The 13,278-nt window shown below is 42.9% G+C and overlaps 1 protein-coding gene across 1 annotated transcript in view; it reads right to left on the minus strand.

Moving 5' to 3' along the window:
- IGSF11 (immunoglobulin superfamily member 11) overlaps window positions 1-12,445 on the minus strand; it is a 45,872-nt gene extending 33,427 nt beyond the window's left edge. Inside the window, exons 1-3 of the mRNA XM_089670769.1 lie at window positions 12,103-12,445; window positions 4,612-4,819; window positions 2,373-2,525 (exon numbers count right to left, since the gene is read on the minus strand). Coding sequence (XP_089526895.1) covers window positions 2,373-2,525; window positions 4,612-4,819; window positions 12,103-12,318 — 577 coding nt within the window. The 5' untranslated portion in view covers window positions 12,319-12,445. The remainder of the gene's footprint in view (window positions 1-2,372; window positions 2,526-4,611; window positions 4,820-12,102) is intronic.
- Window positions 12,446-13,278: the final 833 nt, after the last annotated feature.

Below are 13,278 nucleotides of genomic sequence, written 5' to 3' on the forward strand. Positions count from 1 at the left end.
TTTTCCGCCGAGCGGTCAATTAAAAGAAGGAGCTGCCAGTAACAAGTGAAAGGCAATTATTCAATCTCCGTCATATCTATTGGCAAAAAGGAGACGCTTAAATCATAAGGTCCACTAGGAAATAAATAACGTCACGCGAAGTCATTACACACCGCGTCCCGCCGATGATTTATGATTCGCTTATACTCATTCGTTTTACGCCGCGCAAGCTAAATCTCTGTCAGCAAATTCTAGACTGGAGCCGGACGGGAAATAAAAAGCTGCATGACTGGCCATACACACCAGGCAGAATATTGCAGGATAGCCAGACAGACCCGGAATATATCACCTTAGTGACCGACGGAGCGCAGCATGGCCACTGCAAGGCTGCATTCTCAGTGATGTCACCGCTCTCTAGTGAATGGTAGGCTGCATTCTCAGTGATGTCACCGCTCTCTAGTGAATGGATAGGCTGCATTCTCAGTGGTGTCACCGCTCTCTAGTGAATGGATAGGCTGCATTCTCAGTGGTGTCACCGCTCTCTAGTGAATGGATAGGCTGTATACTCAGTGGTGTCACCGCTCTCTAGTGAATGGATAGGCTGCATACTCAGTGGTGTCACCGCTCTCTAGTGAATGGATAGGCTGCATACTCAGTGGTGTCACCGCTCTCTAGTGAATGGATAGGCTGCATTCTCAATGATGTCACCGCTCTCTAGTGAATGGATAGGCTGCATTCTCAGTGATGTCACCGCTCTCTAGTGATTGGATAGGCTGCATTCTCAGTGATGTCACCGCTCTCTAGTGAATGGCTAGGCTGTATACTCAGTGGTGTCACCGCTCTCTAATGAATGGATAGGCTGCATTCTCAGTGGTGTCACCGCTCTCTAGTGAATGGACAGGCTGCATTCTCAGTGATGTCACCGCTCTCTAGTGAATGGATAGGCTGCATTCTCAGTGATGTCACCGCTCTCTAGTGATTGGATAGGCTGCATTCTCAGTGATGTCACCTCTCTCTAGTGAATGGATAGGCTGCATTCTCAGTGATGTCACCGCTCTCTAGTGATTGGATAGGCTGCATTCTCAGTGATGTCACCGCTCTCTAGTGATTGGATAGGCTGCATTCTCAGTGATGTCACCGCTCTCTAGTGATTGGATAGGCTGCATTCTCAGTGAAGTCACCTCTCTCTAGTGAATGGATAGGCTGCATTCTCAGTGATGTCACCGCTCTCTAGTGATTGGATAGGCTGCATTCTCAGTGATGTCACCGCTCTCTAGTGATTGGATAGGCTGCATTCTCAGTGATGTCACCACTCTCTAGTGATTGGATAGGCTGCATTCTCAGTGATGTCACCGCTCTCTAGTGATTGGATAGGCTGCATTCTCAGTGATGTCACCGCTCTCTAGTGATTGGATAGGCTGCATTCTCAGTGATGTCACCGCTCTCTAGTGATTGGATAGGCTGCATTCTCAGCGATGTCACCTCTCTCTAGTGAATGGATAGGCTGCATTCTCAGCGATGTCACCGCTCTCTAGTGATTGGATAGGCTGCATTCTCAGTGATGTCACCGCTCTCTAGTGATTGGATAGGCTGCATTCTCAGTGATGTCACCGCTCTCTAGTGATTGGATAGGCTGCATTCTCAGTGATGTCACCGCTCTCTAGTGATTGGATAGGCTGCATTCTCAGTGATGTCACCGCTCTCTAGTGATCAGATAGACTGCATTCTCAGTGAAGTCACCGCTCTCTAGTGAATGGATAGGCTGCATTCTCAGTGATGTCACCGCTCTCTAGTGATTGGATAGGCTGCATTCTCAGTGATGTCACCACTCTCTAGTGATTGGATAGGCTGCATTCTCAGTGATGTCACCGCTCTCTAGTGATTGGATAGGCTGCATTCTCAGTGATGTCACCTCTCTCTAGTGAATGGATAGGCTGCATTCTCAGTGATGTCACCGCTCTCTAGTGATTGGATAGGCTGCATTCTCAGTGATGTCACCGCTCTCTAGTGATTGGATAGGCTGCATTCTCAGTGATGTCACCGCTCTCTAGTGATTGGATAGGCTGCATTCTCAGTGATGTCACCGCTCTCTAGTGATTGGATAGGCTGCATTCTCAGTGATGTCACCGCTCTCTAGTGATCAGATAGACTGCATTCTCAGTGAAGTCACCGCTCTCTAGTGATTGGATAGGCTGCATTCTCAGTGATGTCACCGCTCTCTAGTGATTGGATAGGCTGCATTCTCAGTGATGTCACTGCTCTCTAGTGATTGGATAGGCTGCATTCTCAGTGATGTCACCGCTCTCTAGTGATCAGATAGACTGCATTCTCAGTGATGTCACCACTCTCTAGTGAATGGATAGCCTTTGTTCTTTAGATATTCATTTGCTCACCTTGTGTTATAGAGGCCGGGAGAAGAGGACCTTCAACCTTCTCCCAAAGGTAGGTGGGTCTTGGAATTCCCTCCTCCGAGCTACATGATAGAGTAATGTCACTTCCAATGTCCAGGGAGCCCTGAATGTTGCAAATGGGATCTGAGGGAGGCACTGGGAAGAGGTAACAAAAAACAATTTATTAAACCAGTAAAACCAATTTCTGAAAGAAGTCCCTTAAAGTGTAATTCCAATATGTAATAATAATAATAATAATGTTACCAAAAAATGTAACTTTTTGGAGAATCCTGTCTCCTTCCTCCGATAGATCTTGGCACTGGACACTCTTCTGTTTGCAAAAAATTCTTCCTAGAATCCGATTCCTTACTCTTAACCTTCCAAGGACTTCCAGGGACTTTCAAGGATGCTGTTATTCCATTGTATTCTCTCCCTCTCTCTGCCGGAGTTCAAATGTCAGCCCAGTGTCAGGGTGTAAGGCCCCAGCATGGCTGACCTGTCTCCTTTCCAGGACTGGAGTTAGGTGGACGGGGGAAACTAGGCAACTGCCCAGGGACCTCACCCTATCTAGCTGACAGAATCGCATTGGGTGCTGCCTGTAACATGTTCTGTGAATGGGGGAGGGGGGTGGAGTCTCATCGGTCACAGAATTCTCTCCCCCATTCATAGGTTCTGTTAGTGTAATCAGTGAAAGGACTGAGGCTAGGTTCACACCAGGGGCGGACTGACAACTCATGGGGCCCCCCAGGCAATAGGGGATCATGGGGCCCCTGTGTCCTTGCCCAAACTCAAAAAAGCCTATGAAAAAGGTACCAGGGGCATCTCATGGGGCCTCCTACTGACCCCGGGCCCTCGGGCAGTGCCTGAGTTTCCAAATGGTCAGTCTGCCCCTGGGGCGGACTGACCATTTGGGAACTCGGGCACTGCCCGAGGGCCCGGGGTCAGTAGGGGACCCCATGAGATGTCAGACTGACCATCTGGAAACTCGGGCACTGCCCGAGGGCCCTGGGTCAGTAGGGGACCCCATGAGATGCCCCTGGTACCTTTCATAGGCTTTTTTGGGTGTGGTTTGAGTGTGGGCGAGCACACAGGGGCCCCATGATCTCTTACTGCCCGGGGCCCCATAAGTTGTCAGTCCACCCCTGGTTCACACCTATGCAGTTTGCATTTGATCCGTTTCAGCAGTGCATTTTGCGTTTTTGCCATGTTTTTTAAGCGTTTTTTGATTTTTACATTTTTAAATTTTTTTTGCTTGTTGCTAGGCAGATTAAAATGCAAAACACATCAAAAAGACATAAAAAAAGCATAAAAAACGCACTACATGCTTTTCTGCAGTGTTTCTACTGAAGTCTATAGAACCAAAAACGCAAAATTTTGCATTTTAGCCTTGGTTCACACTGATGTGGTGGGGAATTCGCAGCGGTTTCTGTGTAAATTCCTTATCGCATCACAATCACACCCCGTTCATGCGAATCGCTGTGGGTGTGTACGTTAAGTTAACACCCCGAAATCGGTTCGCAGAACGCGGTGTGATGTGCAGAATCGGATCACATAGGTGTGAATACCCATGTGATCCGATTCTAGTGGGGACCAAAAAAAGGGTCCTGCAACTTTTTGGTGTGAATGCGGGGCGATTTCAGCCATACAAAATGTATGGCTCAAATCGCAGCGCACAGAATTCGCATGTGATTTTCACAGGAATGTGGTGCGGTTCCTTCACAAATCACATTCGATGTGCCGCACCGCGCAAGTGTGAACCCGGGCTAAAAAAGTCCTTGACTCTTTAAAAATAAACGCACCAGGTGAAAACGCATAGATGTGAATGTGTCCCATAGGAAATCATGTTAAATGGGACTGTAGTGCGTTTTTGCAAAATGCAGCGGAAAACGCTTAGGTGTGAACCTAGACTGAAGGAGAGGGCAGGAGGAGGCAGGAGGGGGCGTGTCCCACATGTTCATCTTTAGTGCAGCTGAGTCTGGAGACCTGAAGCAGTTAACCCCCAAAACTCCAGAAGTTCAGCAGCAGGAAGAGGACGGGGCAGCCCTGCAGTGAAGATTTCTACAGAATCCAGCAGTCTGCAGTCCGCGGGACATTCTTCATTACAAGTAACGGAATTAAAAATAAATGTTTTTTTTTTTAACTAAACTTCAAGTTTGGGCTGTTTATTTGTTTTAGTTGCACATATCAAGTCATAGAATCTATTACCGGAATCTAGAAGACTGGGACTAGTTTTATAACTTACCTAAAACGGTAAATCCCACCACGCCAATGTTACGTAGCGCCCGGTCGGGGAAGTTGTTGACCATACATTGGTAGGTCCCCGTATCTGACAGCTGGGTGTTGTTTATATATATGGAGGCGTTGGTGTTCGGCATGGTCTGCATAAACCCGACTCGGCCCTGGAACTGCGCTGCGGTGGTGAAAACCTGCCCGCCCTGGTAGATGATGATCTGAGAAGAGATGAAAAAAGTATACCATCAGGTTTTTTTGTTTTTTTTTATTATTTTAAAGCCCACCCACATGGAAGGAAAATATATTTTACAAATATTCTTCCCAAATATATTTACATATATTTGAAATAATACAATTTTGGCCGTATTCAATATACTAAAATAAATAAATATATATATATATACACATACTGTATGTTGAAATGCATTTTTTATATATTACAAAACATATAAAAAGCATTTTTAAAAGTATATTTTTTAAAAATATATCCTTCTGAATTTTTTTTAGCATATAAAAAAGTCATTTTAACATATATTTGTAAATGCATTCCAAAAATGTAGATTAAATGTATTTTTTTTCATGTATTTTGTAATATATAAAAACACATTTCAACATACAGTATATATATATATATTGAATATGGAAAAAATTGTAGTATTTCAAATATATGACAATATATTTGGGAAGAATATTTTTAAATTATATCTAAAAAATATATATATATATACACATACTGTATGTTGAAATGCGTTTTTTATATATTACAAAATACATGAAAAAAATACATTTAAGCTACATTTTTGGAATGCATTTACAAATATATGTAAAATGACCTTTTTATATGCTAAAAAAAACTGCAGAATATATTTAAAAAAATATTTTTAAAAATGCTTTTTATATATTTTGTAATATATAAAAAACGCATTTTAACATACAGTATATATATATATATATATATATATATATATACTGTATATTGAAATATATTGAATAGGGCCAAAATTGTAGTATTACAAATATATGTAAATATATCTGGGAAAAATATTTGTAAACTATATTTAAAATATATTTTTCTTCCTTATGGGTTTTTAAAAATATATTTAATATATTCTTCAGATTTTTTTTAGCATATAAAAAAGTCATTTTAACATATATTTGTAAATGCATTCCAAAAATTTAGATTAAATGTATTTTTTATATATAGTCATATATTTTGTAATATATAAAAACACATTTCAACATACAGTATATATATATATTTATTTATTTTTTTTAAAGATATTGAATATGAACAAAATTGTAGTATTTCAAATATATGACAATATATTTGGGAAAAATATTTTTAAATTATATCTAAAATATATTTTTCTTCCATGTGGGAAACTGCCCCCCCCCCCCATTAACCCCCCCTTTACCCCCCCCCCCCCACCTTCCATGCCCTCTCAGCTGTATGCTTTTCCTTTTTTTTCCCCCTTACTGATCTTTATTTGATGTATTCCCATTGGTCACATGATGTGCTGGGTCCTCTTCCTTCTTTTCCTGGTGGTGTGTGGTCCTGGATGATGCATTATAGACGTGTGCAAAACAAAAAAAATTGTTTTGTTTCGTTTCAAAATCTAACAAATTTTGCGTTGCTGGATTCGATAAATTCGTTCAATTCGTTTTCAAGATTCGTTTTGGTAATTCATATTCAAATTCAATTCAAAAACATTTTGACCAAATTCGAAAAGTTGTTAGAAATTGGTTCCACCGAATTCGAAATTGATTCAACAAAATTAGAAAAGTTGTTCGAAATAGAAAAGATTTCAACCTAATTCGAAAAAATTGGAAAAACAACGGGGGTCGGGGGACCAGTCGTTAAAGCGGAACTTCCCTTTTTGGGTGGAGCTCCACTTCAAATTTGTTTTCGAATGTTTGTTTTATTTTGTTTTCAATTTTGTTTTTGAATTCAAATTTCTTTTCTAATTGAATTTCGGTCAAATTTTGTTTCGTTCTTTCAAATTTGTTTAAATTTGTTATTTTTGTATTCGTTAGTCGGATACATTCGAATCTTCGAAAATGAAAAAATTTGTCTGAAATGTGATTCTGAACGAAACAAACCACACATGTCTCTATCCATACACTGTGATTGCAGGGCACTGTCATAGAAGGTCCATGACACCCTGTACTCACAGTATGTCCTCAGTCTACTGGGTTGAGTCACATGACACATCATACTACCTGGAAGACTGAGGACATCTTGTGACAAAGAAGAGAAACTGCAAGGGACACCTCTAGCCACTTCAGCCCCAGGCCGTTTCTGGCACTTTTTATTTACATTTCAAAATCAGTAAGTTTTGCTAGAAAATGTCTTAGAACCCCCAAACATTATATATTGTTTAGAGCAGAGGCCCTACAGAATAAATTGGTGTTTTTTTATTTTTTTTATGTCACGCGGTATTTGCGCAGTGGTTTTTTAAACTCAATTTTTGGGGAAAAAATACAATTTTCAAAATTTTATTGCAAAAACACGCAACACATAACCCAATTTTTTTGTAAAATAAAAAAAAATGTTACGCAATTTTTTGGGAAAAAATACACTTTTTCAAAATATTATTGCAAAAACACGCAACACATAACCTAATTGTTTTGTAAAATAAAATAAAAATTATGTTACGCAATTCTTGGGGAAAAAATACACTTTTTCAAAATATTATTGCAAAAACACGCAACACATAACCCAATTTTTTGTAAAATAAAAGAAAAATTATGTACGCAATTCTTGGGGAAAAAATACACTTTTTCAAAATATTATTGCAAAAACACGCAATACATATCCCAATTTTTTTGTAAAATAAAAAAAAATTATGTTACGCAGAGTGAATAGATACCAAACGTGTCACGCTTTAGAATTGCACACACCGGTACAACTGCGACAAACTACGTAAATTGTGCAATTCATAGGTGATGCTTTAACCTCCTTGGCGGTATGAATCTTTCTGATTTTTTGTGCTGAAAGCGGTACCTTTTTTTTGCATAGAAATATGTAGTTTTTTATTGTAGGCTGTAATTTTTAGGAATAACTCACTGAAATCTGTCCGAACAAGAGTCTAGTAAACATCCCGGGTAGGATAAAATTTTAAACATGAAATCATAAATTATAATTTAATAAATAATCATAAAAAATAATAATATAATAATAATAATAATAAATTGAATTCAATAATATAATCAAACCAAAAACACTGAAATTTGAAATACAGAGGCAAATTCGCAAAATCGTTTTCAGTGTCTGATGAGGAATTTCCCCACAAATCATTATCACTCAATTCTGCAAGTGGTTCTGATTTACTATCGCTGTTCTAAAACCGCTTTTGACGTAAAGGGACGCTTTTTGGACGCCATGGACTTTTCTCAGTTTCCAGGCAGAAAGAACATTCAAAATGCAGGCAGGGCGCCGGACAAAGCACTCGGGACAAAATGTATGTGAAATGGTTTGAAATAGCAATGACAGCAAAAATGACATTTTTAAAAATATTCAAATTTCCCGCCGACGTCACAGGGACCGGAACACGGAAGCCGGATGCCGGCATCGGCCGGAGGAGATGGCCGGGGACGCTGCAGGGGACACATCGCGGGAGCGAAGGACAAGGTAAGTGCTGCAGGGACCCCCAGAACTGCGCCGCATGGTAAGCCCGAGTGTAGCTCGGGGTTACCGCTTTTGGTATTGAGATTTTAACCCGAGCTACACTCAGGAAAACCGCTAAGGAGGTTAAAAGCCTTTACAGGTTACCACTTTAGATTTACAGAGGAGGTCTAGCACTAGAATTACTGCCCATGATCTGACGGTCGCAGCAATACCTCACATGTGTGGGACGATCGCTGTTTGCGTGTGTGTGTTTGCCTTTGCGCACGAGTACGGGAGGACAGGGGCACTAAAATTGGATTAAAAACACGCAATTTGCGACTCACCTGGCACACAATATTAATGGCATTGCTCCATCTATAGCTGCTTATGTGTGGAGTTATGCCAATAATGAGGCGACAAATTGCGAGTTTTTATAAAATGTTACTTATTACTGCACTTAGTCGGCGCCCTCTGTTGGCGCTCTCTGTTGGCGCTCTCTGTTGGCGCCCTCTGCTGTTTCTCTCACTGTATTCGTTTACAGAGATGACTTCATCCTCACTGAGGTGCTGCCACTAATCCCCGTGGATGAATTGTATGTGGACTGTGATCAGAGGCATAGCAAGAACCTTCAGGGCCTTGGTGCAAGAAAGCATAAAGGGCCTCGCTGATGGTTGGGGTCCTTTCCATTAGTCCCAGAGCCTTTCTTGTAGTTTCAGGAGTCCTTCCCTTCCCTCCGAGCCCCAGTCCCTTCCTTCCGGGCCTGGGGCCCTTCCCATTAGTCCCAGGGCCCTGGTTCACACTGCTGCAATGTATAATTTCTTACTGCACTTTGACCCCATGACCGTTGAAGCCCTTTCCTGTGGTTTCAGGGGTCCCTTCTTTCCCTCCGAGGCCCAGTCCCTTCCTTCTGGGCCTTGGGCCTTCCCATTATTCCCAGGGCCCTGGTTCACACTGCTGCAACTTATAATTTTTTACTGCACTTTGACCCCCTGACCGTTGGATCCCTTTCCTGTAGTTTCAGGGGTCCTTTCCTTCACTCCGAGCCCCATTCCCTTCCTTCCGGGCCTTGGGCCCTTCCTATTAGTCCCGGGGCCCTGGTTCACACTGCTGCAACTTATAATTTTTACTGCACTTTGACCCTCTGACCGTTGGAGCCCTTTCCTGTTTTTTTAGGGGTCCTTCCCTTCCCTCCGAGCCCCAGTCCCTTCCTTCCGAGCATTGGGCCCTTCCCATTAGTCCTGGGGCCCTGGTTCACACTACTGCAACTTATAATTTTTTACTGCACTTTGACCCCCTGACCGTTGGATCCCTTTCCTGTGGTTTCAAGAGTCCTTCCCTTCCTTCCGGGCCTTGGGCCTTTCTCATTAGTCCCGGGGCCCTGGTTCACACTACTGCAATGTATAATTTTTTACTGCACTTTGACCCTCTGACTGTTGGATCCCTTTCCTGTTGTTTCAGGGGTCCTTCCCTTCCCTCCGAGCCCCAATCCCTTCCTTCCAGGCCTTGCGCCCTTCTCATTAGTCCCAGGGCCCTGGTTCACACTGCTGTAACTTATAATTTTGTACTTCACTTTGTTGGCGCCCTCTGTTGTTCCTCTTAGATCAGTGGTACTCAACCTTCGTAATGCCGCGACCCTTTAATACAGTTCCTCATGTTGTGGTGACCCCCAACCATATATTTTTGTTGCTACTTCATAACTGTAATTTTGCTACTATTATGAATCGTAATGTAAATATCTGATATGCAGGATGGATTTTCATTGTTACAAATTGAACATAATTACAGCATAGCGATTAATCACAAATATTTTTTTTTTGCAGCAGTTGATGATTTTACATTTTCCCAGTAATTATAATTCATGAAGTGTTGTTTTACCTCCAATACTGCTGCTTTCAACACAGTAGCTGCTTTCAACACAGTAGCTGCTTTCAACACAGCAACTGCTTTCAACACAGTAGCTGCTTTCTACACAGTAGCTGATTTCAACACAGCAGCTGCTTTCAACACAGCAGCTGCTTTCTACACAGCAACCACTTTCAACACAGTAACTGCTTTCTACACAGCAGCTGCTTTCTACACAGTAGCTGCTTTCAACACAGTAACTGCTTTCTACACAGTAACTGCTTTCTACACAGTAGCTGCTTTCAACACAGTAGCTGCTTTCTACACAGTAATTGCTTTCTACACAGCAGCTGCTTTCTACACAGCAGCTCTTTTCTACACAGTAGCTGATTTCAACACAGCAGCTGCTTTCTACACAGCATCTGCTTTCTACACAGTAGCTGCTTTCTACACAGTAGCTGCTTTCAACACAGTAGCTGCTTTCAACACAGTAGCTGCTTTCAACACAGTAGCTGCTTTCTACACAGTAGCTGCTTTCAACACAGTAGCTGCTTTCAACACAGTAGCTGCTTTCTACACAGCAGCTGCTTTCTGCACAGCAGTTGTTTTCTACACAGTAGCTGATTTCAACACAGTAGCTGCTTTCAACACAGTAGCTGCTTTCTTCACAGCAACTGCTTTCTACACAGTAGCTGCTTGCAACACAGCAGCTGCTTTCTACACAACAACTGCTTTCTACACAGTAGCTGCTTTCAACACAGTAGCTGCTTTCTACACAGCAGCTGTTTTCTACACAGTAGCTGATTTCAACTCAGCAGCTGCTTTCAACACAACAGCTGCTTTCTGCACAACAACTGCTTTCTACACAACAACTGCTTTCTACACAGCAGCTGCTTTCTACACAGCAGCTACTTTCTACACAGTAGCTGCTTTCAACACATTAGCTGCTTTCTACACAGTAGCTTCTTTCAACACAGTAGCTTCTTTAAACACAGTAGCTGCTTTCTAGACAGTAACTGCTTTCTATACACTAGCTGCTTTCAACACAGCAGCTGTTTTCTACACAGCAGCTGCTTTCTACACAGCAGCTGTTTTCTACACAGCAGCTGATTTCAACACCGCAGCTGCTTTCAACACAGTAGCTGCTTTCTACACAGCAGCTGCTTTCTACACAGCAGCTGTTTTCTACACAGTAGCTGCTTTCAACACAGCAGCTGCTTTCTACACAGCAGCTGCTTTCTACACAGTAGCTGCTTTCACGACAGTAGCTGCTTTCAAGACAGTAGCTGCTTTCAAGACAGTAGCTGCTTTCAACACAGTTGCTGCTTTCTACACAGTAACTGCTTTCTACACAGTAGCTGCTTTCAACACAGTAGCTGCTATCTACACAGTAAATGCTTTCTACACAGCAGTTGCTTTCTACACAGTAGCTGCTTTCAAAACAATAGCTGCTTTCTACACAGTAGCTGCATTCAACACAGTAGCTGCTTTCTACACAACAGCTGCTTTCTACACAGTAGCTGCTCTTTACACATGTGTGACTGGTCCACATAAGTATATTATGGCGCCAACCCTGTCACATACACCTGTATTTGTACAGGGTGTATGTGATGGGGTTGGCGCGATGATGTCATCACGCCGGATACTCGTATGTGGGCAAATCTGCATGTGGGCGGACCCGCCTGGAGACGGATAGAGAAGCGGTGTCTCGGTTCCTAAGACCATGGGAAATATGTGTTTTCTGATGGTCTTAGGTGACCCCTGTGAAAGGGTCGTTCGACCCCCAAAGGGGTTGCAACCCACAGAATGAGAACTACTGTCTTAGATGATGCTGTGACCATTCAAACTGGAAGACTAAGAACATCTAGTGGTGAAAAAATGTACTTCGCTGCTTTTTTTATTTTTACATGACAGGCAACATTTTGGACATTTCTGAAGTTCCACTGTGTACAGCCAATGGCTGCAAATCTCTGATCAGCTCCTCTCTTGGTTACATAGAAAGTATTTTCTCTTTTTCCCAGGAGACCATATAAACCTACAAGGCTTTCTTACCTGTTCAGGCTGGTTGGCATTGGACAGCGGTGTTACAGTCCAGATGATGTTGAGGTTCGTTAGCGCCGCACTGGTGGTGAAAGTGCATAAGAGTCCCGCAGACTGACCCCGGGCCACCTGTATGTTCTCCTTGTCTATGATCACCTGCAGCGCCGTCACCAAACCTACAAAACATAAAGCAGGACACCGTCTGTAACCTTGTGAATCCGAAGGCATTATCGCTCTCAGCTTCCTCCTCCCGCTGCCGATAAAACGCACAGAATGTGCTTATTGTGTATTTCCAACTTGTAATATTACACTCGATTCTGAGCGGAGAAGTCCATTATCAATATCAAATTATGTGTGTGCCGGGATATTGTAGCATCCCGGCTCAGGATCATTGTGCCGATGTTATTTACAGCAGAATTGTACCTCGGGGTCATTTTGGGAGTAAATTCATTACCGAAAGGTTATTGAGAGAAGTTTCAATGATTTGGTCTTTTTCTTTTGTTTCTGATATTTATCCCCCGGTCCTTCCCTCTTGTCACATTATCAATCAATCAATCAGCCAATCAATCAATAAATCAAGATTCAATCTGCAGTTTTTAAGCACTTGCCCTCCGCCCTATAGTAAAAATACTGCTAGAGGGAGGCAGGGCTGTACAAAATCATGTATATATACACATAATTCGCATTTCCGGATATGGGGCACACGCCACCCTACCCGTACTGCCATTGGTGGCTGGGGATGTCAATCACCGGGTTTCGGCCAGCGATTCCCGGCCGGCACTCTGTGATTGTCTAACAGGGGCAGGGGCGGACTGACCATTCGGAAACTCGGGCCCCATAAGATGCCCCTGGTACCTTTCATAGGCTTTTTTGGGCGTGGTTTGAGTGTGGGCGAGGACACAGAGGCCCCATGATCCCCTATTGCCCAGGGGCCCCATGAGTTGTCAGTCCGCCCCTGCACAGGGGAGAGACCTGTATGTAAACAACACAGGTCTCTCTCCTGTCAGCAAGGACATGCTGCTTTGTATCTCTCTGCACAGCATGTCTCCCTAGTGAAACACACACAGCACATGTTGTAAAACACACACAGCACACAGCAGGGGCGGACTGACAACTCATGGGGCCCCTGGGCAATAGGGGATCATGGGGCCCCTGTGTCCTTGCCCAAACTCAAAAAAGCCTATGAAA

Source organism: Staurois parvus, unplaced genomic scaffold (genome assembly GCF_062004578.1).
Source record: "Staurois parvus isolate SC_StPar_1 unplaced genomic scaffold, SC_StPar_1.0 ptg000095l, whole genome shotgun sequence".
In the NCBI taxonomy this organism is placed as follows: domain Eukaryota; kingdom Metazoa; phylum Chordata; class Amphibia; order Anura; family Ranidae; genus Staurois; species Staurois parvus.